Source organism: Pseudopipra pipra, chromosome 1, assembly GCF_036250125.1.
Source record: "Pseudopipra pipra isolate bDixPip1 chromosome 1, bDixPip1.hap1, whole genome shotgun sequence".
Taxonomy (NCBI): Eukaryota; Metazoa; Chordata; class Aves; order Passeriformes; family Pipridae; genus Pseudopipra; species Pseudopipra pipra.
In genome coordinates, this window is record NC_087549.1 from 16533848 (window position 1) to 16552973 (window position 19126).

At 36.9% G+C, this 19126-nt stretch overlaps 1 protein-coding gene across 4 annotated transcripts in view; it reads left to right on the forward strand.

The window, feature by feature from the left end:
- The window catches only part of CSMD3 (CUB and Sushi multiple domains 3), a 605903-nt gene that overhangs the window by 490812 nt on the left and 95965 nt on the right, over window positions 1–19126 (forward strand). For all 4 annotated transcript variants that reach the window (XM_064646451.1, XM_064646458.1, XM_064646466.1 and 1 more), the window contains 7 exons: window positions 2132–2228; window positions 3153–3257; window positions 5414–5532; window positions 7541–7610; window positions 9605–9721; window positions 15860–16069; window positions 17061–17249. In XM_064646451.1, coding sequence (XP_064502521.1) covers window positions 2132–2228; window positions 3153–3257; window positions 5414–5532; window positions 7541–7610; window positions 9605–9721; window positions 15860–16069; window positions 17061–17249 — 907 coding nt within the window. The remainder of the gene's footprint in view (window positions 1–2131; window positions 2229–3152; window positions 3258–5413; window positions 5533–7540; window positions 7611–9604; window positions 9722–15859; window positions 16070–17060; window positions 17250–19126) is intronic.

Below are 19126 nucleotides of genomic sequence, written 5' to 3' on the forward strand. Positions count from 1 at the left end.
CTGAGAGTGGCTGAGGTTTCATCATGCTTTTGTCACTCTTTAAAAGCTTTTCAGTTAACAGTTTCCCTAAAAAAATAAAAAAACCATCAGACTCTTTCCCCTCCAGAAGAGGAACCTAGTATTTCTCTACTTTGTGAGGTGTAATTTCACTATATGAGAACAAATATATCCTCCTTCTTGAAGTCTTACCACTTTGCATGTCCTTATGAGAGGAAGCATGTTGACACCTTGTCACGTGAAAAGGAGCAGAAATGAAGGATTTTCTGTCCTACCTGTGTTAATATATTTTTTTGTCTATTAGTGTCCCCCTCCTGGGAGTTCAAAGCCTTTAAAGTCTGTCAGCATCTCCTTAGGCGGAGACCCTTTGTTTGACAGATTCACTGAGATGGACAGGACTTTTGATACCCTATTTCTGGGGACTGCACTTAATAGCAATGGAGAACCTTCTCAGCAAGTTTCTCCTATGAGTTATGCTGCTGTCGATGAGCCTGCCAGCACTGAAAAAAAAACCCCAAAAAATGGACTAACTCTTAGCAACTCATGAAATACCTTTTATTAATACAAATCTGTGACAACTTATAGGGTTCACATGATTAGTGATAACATTTAACTGCAAAATTCCACTTAACTAATAAAACCTCAAATCAGAAGCGTGCTCTCCAAAAACAAAACAACTCCCTAAGAAGCAGTAGATCACTATAACACCTCAATATAAAACTCAAGCAACCCACCTCCATGACAGACCAATTTACAAAGACTAGTAAAAAATCTAAACACACTCACTAACACAAAGCAAAAAGGAAAGAATATTGCTGCTTCTCACTAGCACACACTTTAACTCACTAAGACCAAGAAATACACACTTTAAGGCAAACCACGTACAATGAGTCAGAATACATGATCTAAGGCAATAAAGCATGGTAGTCTATAAGGTATAGGGCAAAGTAAAATTGGTAAGGCAGGGTAAAATTAGTATCTATAAGGTAAAGGTCGAATATTGAAGTAAAGGTAAAGGGGAAAGCAAAAAAAGCAAAGTACAGTTAGTCTGTAAGGTAAAGATAAAATATATATAAGGCAAGGTATAAGGAAATAAAGTACAATTAGTAAAAAAGCAAATTACAATTAGTCTACAAGGAAGCAAAGTACAATTAGTAAAGGTGAAAGCAAAGTAAAATATAAAAACGATTGCTCACCCCGCAGCATCCTGAGAAAGGTAGCTCCTCAGTTACCCCCTCAGAAATGATGGAAATTCTCCCCTAATTTTGCTCATGTCTGATCTCTTTTTATACTTGTTTTTTTAGGCAGTTTGAGTGACTAGAGTCAATAAACTAATTTTTGGGGTGATAGACAGATGACATAGGCTTCCTGAGTTCCTACCAGATAGGATGTTTGTGAAGAAAGGCCATGCAATCTCCATACCATTCCATCCTTTGTTGATCCTATCAATCTGTTGTTAGGAAGTCTCACCCAGGTGCTAGGGTTTTTCGGGAGGCCATCAGGAGTCTCTTTGTCCTTTTTAGTGTAGCCTTATCACCTTACAGTGTGTTTCTCAGAATATCCCTTCCAGGTGCTGGGGTCTTTCCAATAAGCACTGAGGACTGTCATTGTGGCCTTAAATTGGTCTATCACTTTACAAACCTCTGGAAGAAATGAAGTGACTATTCTGCCTTTTGTTTGTAGCATTCTAGTGACTGCTCCTCCTCAGGGGATGAGTCAGTATTGAAGGTAACCAAACACAGCAGGTTGCTCTTACCTGGAGCAGATGAAGAAGCATGCATCAGGATAGGACTGGTTTAGTCGTGGATAAACTACAGAGAAACAAAAAGTGCAGGAATTGAAGATATCATGTTTTGTCTTCTCCTCAATGTCCTCCGAACAAGGAAATCATATTCTAAACCCATGTGATTTTCACAGTTGTCTGACACTTGTCACATGATTTACAGTTTGAATTGGCAACCAAATTTTAAAAAAGCTGTCTTTTTATTCACTTAATGGTGATTTTCCATTCTCCTTGATGAGGAGAGCAAGACAACTTTTCATGACTGAGAGCAACAGAGGCTACAATTTAGAGTCTTCGAGCTTGAATGCAGAGAGGAAGTTTGTGTTCTTTACCTCACGTTTTTCTTCATAGGTGCAAGTGGTGAGTTTTGCCACAGAACACAACTGGGATTCCTTAGACTTCTACGATGGTGCTGACAACAATGCTCCAAGGCTTGGAAGTTATTCAGGTGACTGAGAAGATTTTACAATAAGTGGTTCACAGATTCAACTCTTTATTGTAAACACACAGCTCTTTCTGTTTCTTGTGTGTGTGTGTAAGTGTGCAAAACCACAATGTGTGTGTTTGCTTCTCCTGTAATTCACTATAGGTAATATTTCTCTTTTAATCAGTCATCACTTAGCAGACTTTCATAAAGCTATATATTTGAAAATGTTAGAAAGGAAATAACATTCAGAGACTCCCACATTAGATCTTTATTAATCCTATTTTTTCCCAGTCATATAGTAGGGTCCAGAAACACAAACCTCAAAAATAGGTTTCTCTTGAAATTTGACATGACAAAAGGATGCATTGTTTATCCTTATTTTAGATAAAGGAGACAGTTCTGTTTGCCTTACTTTTTCTTGTTTTCTTTTGTTTTTCTTCATTGTACTTCATACAGGTATATGGTGTGAGATCAGAGATGATAATATTGTCTTGTGCTGAAACACAAATAAATATTCACATTTCTAAGAACAGTCCTACAACATATTTTCAGAGCTGCTTGATATATGTGACTGTTATGTTTAAAATTATTCCTGTTACAGGATTTGCTCTTACTTTTAAGAATACCCTAGTGAATATTTCTCCTTTCGTGGATAAAAGCATGTAATATAAATTTATAGTAGACTTTGCTTGTCTACAGTTCATGTCTCCGATATTGTGGTGCGCTGAAAATGTAATAAAAGTTTTATGTGGACAGGTGTTTGATAGCATCCATGATGACAAAATGTTGTGGAATTGGTTATGTGACCTATCTCTCTTCCTTCCATCTTCTCCCACCTCTTTTCCCCTCTTTTCCTCTCCTTCACTCTATACACATACATACACTTATGTATGTATTTATTTCAGTTTCTGTGCATTTCAATAATGTTTTGAATTCTCTTTTCAGGAACAACCATACCTCCACTTCTAAACAGTACATCAAATAATCTGTACCTAAATTTTCAATCTGATATCAGTGTTTCAGCTGCTGGATTTCACCTTGAGTATACAGGTAATTCAGAAATATTCAATTAATAAAGAGTGCTTGCTGGTTGTATCTAAACTATATGAAATAGGAATATTTAGGACTATTGCACAAAATGAGCTTGCTTTCTGAATGACTTTGTCTCAGCTGACTGACAGGAATTCTGGCAATCACTAATAGTTTGTTGCAGATTTGCGAGTTTGGGGTTTTTTTTTCCTTCCCAGCTGTGCAGTTCCCTCTGCTTATATTGGTTCTGCTGTCTGATCTGCATAATTGTGTCATGGTTATTTCTTGTCAGTTTTACTGTATGCAAATCCCATGCTCTGGTTGTCTGATTAGCCAGCTGGAGAACACAGCCTTGCAAAATTGCTACCTGATCACTTGTCTATAACTAAACATTAATTATAGGTAGAATTATCCTGCCATTTCCTTGAAATGCAGGTACTCTCTCAGCTACTTACAACTTCGGGTGGGGGAAAAAAACAGGAAGTTATGAAAATGAAATAAAATAAGACCAAATCTAGTAAAAGTGAAAATGCACCTTTGTATTCCTATATGTCCAAATAATGTGTGTAGTGTACTATCTGTGTACAATTTTCACCTCTAAAAACAGAAAAAATTCACAGTATACTATTTATAGTATTGGTCCATGCTGAGAACAATAGCCAAACATGCATGTGTGGATTTATGCAGAGGTGTATGTGTATGAATCTGTACAAAAGTAATGTTTTCTGTGTGAATGTTTAAACCCAAAGTATATGTTGAAAATTTCTGATTCAGGAAATAATATTGATGTCCCTCAGTAGATGCCAAATTAACCAGTAGCTCAGTGAAATATGCTATTCTACAAGATAAATGAAAAGTAACTTTTCATAGAATCACACAGAATCACTGAATCAACCAGGTTGGAAAAGACCTCTGAGATCATTGCGACCAACCATTGACCGAACACCACATTGTCTACTAGACCATGGCACTACGTGCCACATCCAGCCTCATCTTAAAAACCTCCAGGGATGGTGAATCCACTACCTCCATGGGCAGCCCATTCCAATGCCAAATGACTCTCTCTGTAAAACATTCTTCCTAATGACTAAACCTCCCTGACACAGCTTAAGACTGTGCCCTCTTGTCCTACTGCTGGTTACCTGGGAGAAGAGACCAATGCCCACCTGGCTACAACCTTACCTCAGGTAGATGAAGAGAGTGATGAGGTTTCCCCTGAGCCTCCTCTTCTCCAGGCTAAACAGCCCCAGCTCCCCCAGCTGCTCCTTGTAGGACCTGTGCTCCAGTCCCTTCACCAGGCTCATTGGCCTTCTTTGAACCTGCTCCAGCACCTCAGTGTCCTTCCTAAATTGAGGGGCCCAGAACTGGACACAGCACTCGGGGTGTGGCCTCACCAGTGCCAAGTACAGAGGTCCTGCTGGTCCATTGCCCTGGTCCTGCTAGTCACACTGTTCCTGATCCAGACCAGGATGCCATTGGCCTTCTTGGCCACCTGGGCACACTGCTGGCTCCTGTTCAGCTTCCTGTCAATCCAAACTCCCAGATCCCTTTCTGCCTGGCTGCTCTCCAGCCACTCTGTCCCCAGCCTGTAGCGCTGCAGGGGGTTGTTGTGGCCAAGTTCAGGAGCCAGCACTTGACCTTGTTGAACCTCATCCCATTGGAATCAGCCCACCTATCCAGACTGTCCAGGTCCCTCTGCAGAACCCTCCTGCCTTCCAGCAGATCAACACTCCCCCGCAAACTTGGTATCATCTGCAAATTTGCTGATGGTGGACTCAATCCCCTCATTCAGATCATCAGTAAAGATATTAAACAGGATTAGGCCCAACACTGATCCCTGGGGGACACTGGTAGTGACCGGCTGCCGACTGGATGCAGCACCATTCACCAGCACTCTTTGGGCCCCGCCCTCCAGCCAATTCTTAATCCAGCAGAGAGTGCCCCTGTCCAAGCCATGGGCTGCCAGCTTTTCCAGGAGCACCTTTTTTTCTCCTTATATACCAGTTTTTCCAAAATAATATGCCACTTGCTAGTCCACAGACAACTGCCAGGACCCAAGAGCTCCCTAAAACTTATCAATACAGTGTGCTTATATACAGTGTACAGAGAAGTTCTATGTGAATCTAACCCCACATTTTATGTTCCTTAGAACGTTTAAACTTCTCTGCTTTTCTCAGCTATAGGTTTGGATTCTTGTCCTGAACCACAGACCCCAAGCAATGGAATCAAAATTGGAGACAGATACATGGTTGGAGATGTGGTGTCTTTCCAGTGTGATCAGGGTTATTCTCTTCAGGTAAGACAAGTTTCCAATTTCAAATTTCTTTTAATTGTTTAACGTGGTTATGTTTACATCTGTCAGTGTAAAACAGACAATGAACCCTTTGCGAATTTTAAACCCATGATGAGTTTGCAGGACTGGTAGGCTTTTCTGCTAGATATTAGCAGCTATCCAAATATACACATAGAAGCTCCATCAGAAATGTATGGCTTTGTGCTTCCTCTGCATTAGTGATTATAAGTTATCATCTACTGTTGATGGCATCTTTGGTACTCATAGCTGATACCATGAAGTGTTGGCAAAATAAGTTGAATCACTTTATGAACAATTAACAATAGTTGTCTATGCACAGGACAGAAAAGAAAGAAAGTAAGGAGTGGAAATAAGAACAAAGGCAAAAAAATGTTTTTCTTAGTGAATCAGATAGTGTCAGTTATTTTCTTTCAGTAATATCTTGAGGATTTTTATCCAAAAAATTTATCAAATAGGGGTGTATTTTTGCCAAGCAAATTTGCTATGTCCTTGCATTAGCAAAAGTTATAACTGGGGCAATGTAGTGATTGTAAATCATCAATAGGAATATGTCTGCCTATAGGAAAGACATGGAAAATATTTTCTAAAATTTGTACAGTTACACTGTAGAATCAGATCCAAAACTGAGTATTGTTTTCTCTTGACATACTCCCCCCAAAAAAACTCGTGTGATTCTGCAGATTCTACAGTCTCCCCTTCCTCTAGCTCTTTGAGAGCCAAAAAGAGAGAAAATAATCACATTACCTATGCATAGCAAAAAGAACAGTTTTTAACAGGGGGAAAATAATTTGTATATAACAGCACATGATTAACCACTAATGGAGTTATTGGTGCCTTTGAAGCAGAACAGCAAAAGGAAAAGTTAACTTCCTGTCTTTCTTCATGAATATCAGTCTCATCTGTAACGTGTTGATGAGTGTCAGACAACTAAATGAGGTTTTAAAAATGCTAATCATTTCAAATATGTCTTTTACATAATTCTCTGAAGACCTAAATACTAAATTCATGTGTACTGCATCAAAAATAGAAATTGAATTATACTTTTTGACAAAAAAAAACCAAACCAACCTGCAGTTTATGTATAGTGATAGAAGCTAAATACACTTGTCTGCTTCCAGATTTCAGCTGCCACTTGGATTTGGAACCTGTATCACAGCTTCCACTTCAAGATAGAATTCCTAGTCATGCCTGTAGATTTCTAGCATTCCAAGAATAACTGAAATAAATGTTCTGTTATTGCAGCTCTGATAATGACTATTGAAATTTATTTCTTATGTTGCCTGATTTTAACTGGTCATTCTTGGGAAGAACCTGATGGATTTTCTTTTATTCTCTGCTTTAATTCCACACTTAAATACAAGTTTGTGAGCAGATAAGCCACAGTAAATGGGTGAAATAAAGAAAATAGACTGTGCAAACACCCATGTAAAGCTTCTTCCCTACATATTGTTTTTCTGACTTGTACAGTGTGACTATATGGTGTTGCAAGATATCCCAAGGACAGTTTTCTCTTAAGATTTTCTATTTTTTTTGCTGTCCCTGGAAGACAATTACAATTATATGAGTCTGATGAACAACGCAGACAGTGTCCCTATTACAAATTTAAGATGTAAAGTCGGTGGTGTATAATTTATATAGTTTGTGTCTTTTATCATGTTCAACAAATAAAGCAAATCAATACTATGTAAATATTGCTTCAGTTAGACCTTCAGTTTCCAGATCCTTGGTTTATACTGAAGTGTGTACAGAGGCCAGCTGGATATTGCTATACTTTTAGAAATAATATAAATGGCATAGACTCAGTTATCTAGTGGACTTACAGTCACAGTCTTCTCTGTTATACAATTCACAGTGTACAATTATTGTTATACTTTTGGGTTTATATATTTTGATGATGTATTAAATGATACATTATTTTTGTTGAGATATTAATGTTGTGCTGTATGCTGTATATCTTTTATATGAATTAGCACATATTGTGTCATTTTAGGGACATTCACATATCACTTGTATGCCTGGACCAGTAAGAAGATGGAATTATCCAATTCCAATATGTTTAGGTATGTTCAGTTTACATGATGTTTCTTAAATATGCCAGAATGAGAAAGCCAGAGAACACAAAATAGATACATGTAGGGGAAAGAATAGGGAAAACTGGAATAACTTAATTAAATGTGAAAATGGTCAAATTAAACTAAAGGTTTTCAAAGGTTGTCTCAAACTTACATTGGCAAATCTTTTCTGAAATGTCTATGTAGGAAAAGAAAGAAGTATGTTGTCCCTTTCAATCCAAACTGTTCTATGATATGATTCTGTATGTTTAGCCAGAATCTCTCATCAGTTCATTGATGATAGATTCAGATGATATCAGAATTAAGACCTCCAGAGACCCTCAAAAACATAGGTAATTTATTTAGGACTCATTTCCCCAGGAAAGTGATGGCTATTGTAGTAGATACTAAAATAGAAATGACATTGCATTTTCATCTCTAATGGGTTCACATAGGCATGTCTACCCAATATCAGAAAACACATTATTTGTCGTTATATTATATACATGTCCATATTAATATTACTGAAAAAAGCACTGAAAACCTGTCATAAATGGAAATGAAAAATCTGAAGTGTGTTTAAATATACTCTCTTTGTATGAGGAATAAATGTGAAGAATTTAAAACTTCTAGTTGTATTCTCTTTCACTGCACAGAAATGCCTTTTTGTTTAGGTTCCCTAACACTAAAAGTTATCACTATTTGTAATCTTGAATGTATGGAAAATAGGATCCTGCTCATTAAAGATTTTCTACTCTGCTTTTCTTGAAGACAGATTATATATCCTCTTGAGCAGCCTCCGATAATCCTGTTCTTAATCCTGTGGGGTGTTAAAAACCTCCTATGAGGTACTGAGCTCCCTCAGTTTAGAATTTATAAATATTCAACAAGATTGAGATATTTGTAAGAATTTTTTCAGGAGTTAGTCTTCAGTTTCTGTCATTAAGCATTAACATATGGTTAGGAAGTCTGATATTATAATTGCACTGCTCCTGGTAAATTCTGAAGACAAAGACACTGTGCTGAAATTTTAGGAAGTTTTCTTCCCCTTTACTTTCCTTCTTTTTTGCAAGTAATGATTTTTACTTGTGTTTCAAATGGTGTAGCAACTTTTACATGGACAAAGCTGTTAAACAAAAATTCTATTTATCATAATTAACACCTTTAAATGTAATGTGGAAATCTAAGTTACTTTATTCACTGATGTCATGACGTAAAAAAAAATATGGATTTAGTTTGATTTTTGGAAGTATCTGTGTGTGTACCTTTTCTAAGTCTGTTCATTTTATCTCATTTTTAGAACAGTAGGATGCAGATGCAGTTTTTAAAGGGCCTCTTCAAACACTTTGAGTACAGAGTCTTTAAATTACATTGTTATATTATTCAGATGCTCCTTTACTAACTGATGTCTCAGTGCTGCTATGAGCTGATCTGTACCTCTTGCCTGTCACAAAGGCAGTTCACGCAGAGTGAAGAGTAAACATTAGGACTGTGAAACTTGTGAAGGGTCTGGAGCACAAGTCACATAAGGAGGGGCTGAGGGAGCAGGGGTTGTTTAGCCCTGGAGAAGAGAAGGGTCAGGAGGAGGCATTTCAGATAATTTCTGGCTGCCCAGGATGGTGCTGGAGTCACCATCCCTGTAGGTGTTCAAGAAGTGACTGGACATGGCACTTAGTGCTATGGTCTAGTTGACAATGTAGTGATCAGTCAGAGGTCGGACTAAATGATCTTGGAGGTCTTTTCCAGCCGAAATGATTCTATTCTCTTGTCAGGTGCACATATTCCCTAAGTTAAAACCTAGTCAATTCAGATACCTGTTTTTAAAGTACCTACTTGTAAATTACTTTCTTATAGATATTTAGAGGTAAAGGAATATTTGTACGTTTTTTGAAATATAAACCTAGCTATTATTATATTATTAATGTGATGAGGATCTTCAATGCTCTGGATTAGTTTTTAACTCATTTCACTCCTCTGAAAAAGGTTTTTGCTTTTTTTTTCAGCACAATGTGGTGGTGGCATGTCAGACTTCAGTGGAGTGATCCTCAGCCCTGGGTTTCCTGGCAACTATCCTAGTAGTTTGGATTGCACATGGACAATAAAGCTGCCTATTGGGTTTGGTATGTGTTCCTTCATAGATTAAAATTGGTCAGGCTTTTTAATGAGTTCAAAACACTGAACATAGATTTGAAAATATTATTAATCTTTATCTTATCGAAAACCAAAATTAATTATAATTCATTTAAAGAAGTTATCAAAACCTTAAAAGAAAGATATAGAATAGAAAAGCTACAAGGTTCTTGTTTTTTTTCATTTAACATGTGCCATAATTTTCTGATAAAGACAAAATTGTTTATTAGAATTAAGCACAATTTTCTAACTTAACAGGATTGATTTCTTTTTGGGAAGTCATAAACCCAACAAAAATAAATAGCTATCATGAATATTTCAAAGCAAGTCAGTATCACTTTAGAAGTTAAAGCTACATTTGAATTAATTATCATTTGCATATCCTAGGTGAATATCACAGCAGTACAAAAATGTTCCTTGAAAGGAACTCCAGAAGCCTCCCACTCAAGGTTGTCAAGCTTCCCACTCAGAGTAAAATTGTTGGTAACACTTAATCAAGGCCACTACAACGGGCAGAACCTTCTAATTGGGGCTGCTACTCACCTATTCAATTCCCAGCCTGTAATTACATGTAAGAATGTTGTGCTCCAGATGTAGAACCTTGCACCTTTCCTTGTGCATGCCTTTAAGAAGGGTTTGTTTACTCCATTCTGAAGTTTTTCAGTGTTCATTGAACAGAAATTGTGCCATTTAGTACATCATCCATGCCCCCTAGTTTAGTATCCTCCACATATTTGTTGAGAATGCATTCTCATTTTCTAGGTCTCTCCTGAAGACATAGAACAGTGTAATTTCCCATAGATATCTGTGGAATATTGTGTTTGTTACTGGTTGCCAGCTACTGAATGGCTAATTGTCACCCTTGGAGCCTCAAAGTTATGTTAATATTTAACATACTTCCTTTCCATTCATCAAATTCATGTTTGTTGAGCTTCCAGATGAGAATGCTATAGACTGAGTCAAAACCCATAGCAGAGTGAAAGTATATTATATCCACCACTCTGCCTTCATCAGTTTAATAATAGAAGGAAATAATGGTTGATTGACTGTTATTTTCTTTTAGCAAATCCATGTTGACTGTTCCTGAGTCCCTTTCTTGTCTTTTATGTGTTTGGAAATTGTCTCCAATTAAACAAGTTCCATAATCTTCCCAAGGACTGCAGTGAACCTGTAGTTGCCCTTGCCTAGGTCCTCCTTCTTGTCTTAAAGGTGGATATATTTTCAGGCTTTTTTGAGTCACCAGAACTTCTCCTATTCACTATGATTTTGTAAGGGAATTATCAGCATTTTAATTACACTGCCTAAACCCTTGAGCAACTTTGGGTGGATCTTGTCTATATTTTATTGTGAAATCTTTATTCAAAGCTAGCCAGTACATTTGTCCTATCTAATTTTTTAACACTTGTGGAACTTTTTTAGGAGTATGTGCACTTGGATTTTTTTCTTTATATGCTAGTTGAATGGCATGCTAGTGTTTTTAGACGTGCCTCTCTGTCTTCTATTTTGTACTTACCCTCTTTTCTGGGTCTTCCAGAGTAAGTGAGTGTGGCATCTCAAACAGTGTTCCTTCTGCATGTGTTCAAATTTTTTCCCTCCTCTTTTTAAAATCAATTTTGTGATATTTTTGATTAGAAATCCTATGAGCTTTGTTCACTTATTATTTAAATGAAAGCCAATTGTTCTGCATGGGTTCCCACAGAATCTATCTGTGGGAAATAAATTATATTAGAACATAAAATTATTAGAATTAGAATATTAGAACCCAATCTGTATGTTTGCATTTTGTTCAAAAGACCAGTCAATAATTCATTTTTTTTTGTATTATCATTTTATAGAAATAACATCGACACTTTAACTCTGCCACTACCTGAATTTCTAGACAGCCTGGTGGGACAGTTTCTAGTGTTTCATCATGAGTCACAATGCTGTCTAGAATCTTCAGATTCCAAGCAGATTCCTGCTCATTGAGTTATCACAAAAAACAAAACCAAAACCAAAACCAAACCAAACCAAAAAAACCAACATTAGTAGATACATCCTCCCTGGGTCAAATCTTCAGGAGAAAAGAATATTCAGAGCTATTAGGGAACAGGATACTTTGTCAGATGGTTCCAAAGACAATTGCTAATAAAGAAAAAAATAATAAAAATCTGGAATATTGATTAAATTTCATATTTCATAAAATGGTGTGTTTGACTGCATTTATAACCTGCTGTCTTTTTATCTTTTTATGTTGTTTTCTGCCTCTTGGCTCACTTTGCTGCTGTCCTATCTCTTTTCCAATACTGACTCCTTACTACAATCCATTTTTTTGCTTACATTCTCCCAGGCATATGTTTCCAATAATTCTAATTTGACTCTTCAGACTTCTATTTAAACTTTTTTTTATTAACATACTATTTAGTTTGACTTCCATTAGGCAGGAAATTCAACTATTCAGGTTTTGGAAACAGTTTCTTTGATAAATAAGTTTAGCTTCACCAAAATCAATAGTTCTGAACTGCTTTGTCCTAACTGAAGTTTATTCACTGGATTTATCAACTGTTTTCCAGTTCATGTATAGGAAAATAAAATGCTCCTTTTTCTAGGAGAAAATTAAAACTGCACAGATTGAACAAGTGCTTGACATTTTTGACCTTTTCTAAATGGGATGTGATTAAAACAGGATTGAAAATTAAAGTAAAATTTCATTTTAAAAAGAAAAAACATGACATTTGAAGAAGTGATGGCTAAAACTGGTTTTAGTGATGCTGTGATTCCAGTCAAGTGGAGGCACTTAAATCCAACTCTTCTGAGTAGTAAATAGAAAAATGCAAAAACACCATCATGGGAAGCTTCTATAGGCTTTCACTTGTTTAACTGTTTCTAAGAATATTTTTTCTCAGTTATTAATTACAGATCATAAGCTTTTTCCACTGTATGTCAGCTAATAGTGTAATCTAAACCAATTGTGTCGATGTACATATACAAATATATTTGTATATACAAATATTTTAAATGCTCTTTCAAAAGGGGTGCCCAAACTGCAAAAAAGTCAGAGAAAAAATCAGTCCAACAAGCAGAAGTCTCGGACAAATAGAGACAGGTGCTACAGGCTGAGGAAAGGATGAATACTTGGGTATACTGCTATGGTTCAGGAACTTGTAGAGAAAGATAGTAGAGTACAGAGAGCAGAATGATGGGCAAAAATACATTAGACATGGTCTTGTATCAAAGAAAGTGGGTGAAAGAGGAAAAAAACCTGACAGCAAGATCACAAGAGTCAGCAGTTATTAATGGCAGCTTAAACTCTGGACAAGTGTTTGGTTCACAGGATCAAATGAAAGGCCAAGCCTACAAATATCACAGAAAAAGAGAAAAGCTTGGATATAAGTTGATTTGGAAGGCTGGCAAGGTCAAAGAATGACACTTATAAGCAAAAGTTTTCTTATCACATATAGGCTGTCTTCTGAAAGACAGAAAGACAGAAATTATCAAATTAGTAGTAATTTAATAGTGCACCTATCTTTTTTTTCTGGTAGCATATAAAATATTCCATGCTTCATAAAACCATTCACAAACTTTACATGGTATCTAGGGAGAAAACTCTAAAAGACAGTGACAAACACTATTTAGCTATTACAGTCTAGGAGTTACAAAATTATTCATTACTTTTTCATAATTTATCTGATATTATATCTTTTCCTTTCAATTTTATATGAAATCATGTTGCTTGTCTTTGCCAGAAACACCAGTGGAGCTCAATCATCTTTCTAATGAAACTACTCCATTATCATTCGGTATTTGCACTAGTTGCTGACAAAATACAAATTCTACTTTGTTGTGATTATATAGAAATTTTTATAAACAAGAAAATGTTTAAAAGCCCTATACCTACTCAGCTGCTGAACATTTTCTTCTCCTCCTGCCACATAATCATTGTAATACTCCACCTGGTTAGGAGAGATAACATGCTAATGGATAGTAAGCTGCCTCCCTGTTCCTTACTAAACCAAATAATCAGAAATTTCTGTCACTAAGACCATCATATGCCACAGTGTGTGTATGAGAATTAAATAATTGAACTCCATGTTTAATGGGAGAGGGACTGATGAATGATGGTTAGATAACATGATTTACATTTTTTTAGTGACTTAGAAAGAAGTGTTATAAGTGCAGCCACCTCCTGCAGCCGCTCCAGCTGAGGATCCTCCTGCCTCTGGATCTCAGTCTGGTGCCCAGACACACAAAGTCTCTGCTCAAGATGAGTGGCAGCCATATGCCACTTTACCATTTGCAGATTCAAATAGTAACAAAGCTGAGCACTGACACACAAACACAGAGGACACTGATGTGGCTGGTAACACACACTGACACTGAGAAGGGTACTGCCTTCAACAGCACTTACTTACAGGGCTTACTTAAAACACAAACACAGGCAGCCAAGTCCCCTCCTCCTCATGGGCTGGCAGAGACAGAAGGTCACTAAAGACACACACAACACGTTCTCTAGGTTGACAAGCACACATACATTGTGGATGCCTTGAGCATCTGCTTGCAGCCCCCTCTGGATCTCAGGCTCCCTTACCTGCTTCATGGGTCCCCTACTTGCCAGCCAGTCCAGTGTGATGCTCACTGCAAATGTGCAGCACTCACACTCAGGTACTCCACTTCTTCAAGTCCTGAGTGTACCAGCATGGACTCTTCCTGAGCTGGACCCAAGGCCTTCCTGCTCACTGTCTAGTCCAATTGAAAGTTTGTGAGCAGGTGACACTTGTCCATCCCTACACTCACTGGGACTGGGGAAGATATAGACACCCCTCAGCAGCCAGCACCAGGCACAAGGCTGTGACCCACAGCCTCATGGCTCTATTACAGCCACCAACACTGAGCTCTTCATCACCCCACTACCCCTCCCAGTAGTTGGTTTCAAGAACACACTGTTTGCACCCCAGTGACTGAAAGTTTCTTGTAAACACTTCAGGCCAGAGGCTCCCTGCTTTGACTTCAGAAGTTGGCACCCAGTCCACTCACACTGGTGCTTCTATTAGCTGACAATCTAGGAACAAGGTCTGTAGGACTATACCTAGATCCAGAGAGCTATGACCTCTTACTCCCTCAAGTAGTTGGCACCACTGGCTGGAGGCACCCACACCACTCCAGTAACAGGCACCAAGTTCTGCTCACAGATTCAGGTCTCACCAGTAGCTGGCACTTAATCCTTGCAAACACATAAACGCAGGATTAAGAGTGAGATTACACAGATAGATAGCTAAGAAAAGATTTAATAAGAAGATATGAGATGATAGGACAGATATGACCAGGTGCTCAACCAAACAAACATACTGACCAGCCCCATTTTACGTGAAACACATTCCTTTTATTCTCTGTTCTCATCACTGCCTCACTTACTGTTTGTCCTTCGGGTTCGTGTCTTGGTATGCTCTTGTTCATGGCTTCCTCCTTTTCTTATTTTTTCTTGCTCCATTGAAAAAGGTCAGTGACCAGATAACCTTGAAGGAGCAGATACTTTGCTTCCACATACTTTTACAATACATATAATCCATATAAAATGAATTTTTTTTTTACTGTTCCTCATTATTTCATGTATATAAATTTTTAAAAAAAAATAAATATAATCTGAGAGAGATCAGTTTATGTGCAACTGCAGTGGAGCTATCTCTGAGATAGAAGTCTGTCTCTTTTTTTTTCAGGTGTATACACACAAAGCATTTTTTTATTTAATAGAAAAGGAGATTATGCAATTGAAAACAGGAAAGATTTATCTTAATGGAATGTATTCAGAATTCAGAACTTAAATTTGATCTAAATTCTATGATTCTGTGATTCTAAATACACAAAGAACAATGTTTTCCAAAAAGTAATATATATGTAACCTACAGTTTGATGCCTTGGATTATGTCAGTATTTCAGTACATTAGCATTTTTTACCTTGTCAGCCTCTCAGAATTAGTAATGTGTATGGAAAAACAATGCTTCAAACTGAATTCCATGGATTGTATCCGGTGGTGTAACACATGCATTTCCAACTGATTATTTTCTGTGATTATCAGTGTAAGATGTACATACTTTATTTTCTTTCCTGGTATCAATACTAGTGGCTTTTATTTACTTACAATATTTTTCAGGTGTCCATTTGCAGTTTTTGAATTTCTCAACGGAGACCATACATGACTACTTAGAAGTTAGGAGTGGATCTACAGAAACTAGCACGGTTATTGGGAGACTAAGTGGCCCTCAGCTCCCAGCCTCTCTGTTCAGCACAACTCATGAAACCAGCTTATACTTTCACAGTGATTACTCACAGAATAAACAAGGATTTCATATTGTATATCAAGGTGAGATTTGGATATTCTTGTGAGAACAATATGGCTGCTGAAGGTTTTATGGGCTTTTGGGGATTTTGTGTATTGTGTTCTGGAAGGATATGATCTAAATACTGTTTTAGAGTACTGGATTGATGTAGACTAGTGAAAATTAATACCAACCCAGAAATCTCCAAATCCATTTCCTAGTTCGCAATTTCCCTGAAAAGTTCTTGTTCTGTTGCACCCAAGTAGGTCATGCTGAGCTCATGAAGACTGCAAGATCATAATTCTATTTATAGAGTTGCATATTCATGTAAAGGGGATTAGATCACCACTGTTCACAGAAAAAGGTCAAATGTATATTTTAAACTAGACCTATTCTCATTACTTGAATAACACCAAAGAAGGATTTAAAGAGTTTTTACGTTAGAGCAGTCTCCTATTACTGTTTTAATAGTAACAAGTCCAAATTGACTTGAACTCTGTAACATTCTGGAAGTGAGCCACTGTAAAAAGTATTAGCTTTTACAGATAAAGTCAATTTATGACTTAAACTGCTAAGAAGGCCAGACTTAAGAGCTTATACTATTACTGCTATTAATAGTAATCATTTTGGAGATGCTGTTATTTGTCACAGAATGAAAAGTTCCTGTCTGTGTTTTAATCACATAAGAGAGAACTGCTTCTTTCAAACATATACAACCTCTGATATTCTGATACTGCAGACTGTGCACTGCTTATTTCTTCTCAGTTCTCTAATAAGACACCAATGCTTCAAATGCTCAGTTTGGTATCTTCAAATGACAAAAAGAAATGTTATTTAGTAGCACAGAATCCTAGCTAGTTTCACTGTACCTACTCCAGGTGTAGGATCAATGATTTGATCATCACTTTCATAGAACGTTAGACATATGGGATGCCCATGATTATTAAGTTTATTCTAATTAAAAACTTTTATTTTTGAAGTAATTAGAATTTGTGTCTTACTTATTTTTCCCCCCATTTTTATTACTTATTTCAGCATATCAGCTGCAAAGCTGTCCTGATCCTCGACCATTTCGGAATGGTTTTGTTATTGGAAATGACTTCACTGTGGGACAGACTATTTCATTTGAGTGTTTTCCTGGCTACACTTTAATTGGAACTTCAGCTCTGACTTGTCTTCATGGAATCAGCCGCAATTGGAATCATCCTCTCCCCAGATGTGAAGGTATGTTCCAGGTTACCTATGAACTCTTCATTATTTGAAAGTCTTCCTAAGGACTGTTAACTGAAGTAGTTTTCAGCTTTTCAATTTATAGGGACCTGTATTTTTACATTGTGGTCTTTGCACAGGAAGTATTCAGTTTTGCACATTAAAATTTTAGCGGAGAAGCTGAAATGTTTCATGGAAATATGAAATCTCTGAAAACTTATCTGAGGTAATAAGTTTACATTTGGGAGGTTAGGCTTAAAGTCTGGAATGTGGAGACCCATACTGCTTTTAATCTAGGTGATGCAACACAGTGAAAGGTCTGGACTGAATTAGGAAAAAAAAGAATTCAAAAATTGAATTTACCAATTCTGTCCACTTATGTTCTCTCTTATCAGTTAGAAAGAAATGTTAGGTGGCATAAAGTGCAATTGTCCTCCAGTCAATGCTGTGTGAATTCCTTGTAAATATATTTTTTTCTGAATGGGATTTTATTTTAAATTATATTTTTTAACCTTTCAGATTTTCTTTTCATTATTATGCTTGCAACAGGTAAGCAGATTCAATGGACTATGACTTGCACATAGCTTACGTTTTAAGGAGACAGTGTTAATGTATATGATGATTCTGTAGAAGTGCTTATCTTATCCTAGCTATGCTGAAAGGAATCTGTACCTAAGCAGCAGGCCAAGGAAGGCCAGTCATGTTGTGTTGCCAGACTCTGAAAAAGAAAAGAAAGGATGGGTGTTTTGGTAATACAGAAATGTCTTTGAGAAATAGATGTGCACCACAAAAGCTATTTGTTGAACTGAGGACTGGATTTTCTTCCATACAAAATAGTTACTTTCCTGTGGAAGGTCCAACTTTGTCACAGTTGTGGCAACATTTAGACACCAACATTAGATTCCTGAAAAAAAAACCCATAGACACAGCAAAGATACTTCATATTTAAAATTGTCATCCCAAAATCCTACGTTCCTGGGACTGCAAGGTCCAAATATCTTTAACAATTAAGTTATTGACTGTAAAGTTCTCTGTATGCCTAAGCAAAGATGAAATCTGTACAAGATGTTGAGTGCCCACTTTCATATGCCATAAGACCCTTCACGGTTTCAGGAGAGATATTCAAGATCCCAGTTAAAGGCCTAATTTCTCTATATATTGAATGGTAAAAGCTCAGCATTAAGAATGGGATTGAGCGTGTAGAAGAGAAAAGCCTCAAAAACTCACAACAACAACAACCTCCCCTCTAAAAAACCAAAACAAAATACCCCCCTTCCAAAAAAAAGCCACCAAAAACCAAACCAAACAAAAACAAAACAAACCACTCTAGCAGAAAATAAAAAGCTCCCCTATTTTCTGGATTTTTGAATTGTATTCTGAACTGTCTTCCCAAATTTAGGTACTTAAATGAAAAGCCTCATTACTCCAAATTCCTTCTGGAGTCAGTGAGCCACAGGAAATTCTGGGGGAAGTGGTAGCTAAATTAGGACCTAACCGATACTGAATTCAGAAAGGGAAGCCTCATCATATAGAAGAGAGATGACACCTACACTGTCTGGTTTTTGAAAGGGAAAGAAGTTAATTAATTTCAATTAAGTTTTAACACCTGTTTTCTGGATCCTGTGGGAATAATAATAGTTCATGTCTTAACTGCTAAACACTTAGCTTTTCCCTATTACTTAGTTCTAACTGTATTTTCTGTGCCTCAGAATCAAAACAAATAATTTACTGAATAGAGTGATTCTGCTTCTTTGAACTACCTTAGTGGACCCAGGAATTTAATTAGTAAATTTGAAGATGTCCAAAGCACGTTGCTGTTCTGAGTATCAATTTTGATGAAATTCCTGAACAGTGGCTGGATGTTCTTGGTTTCTACCTAATGTCATATGAAA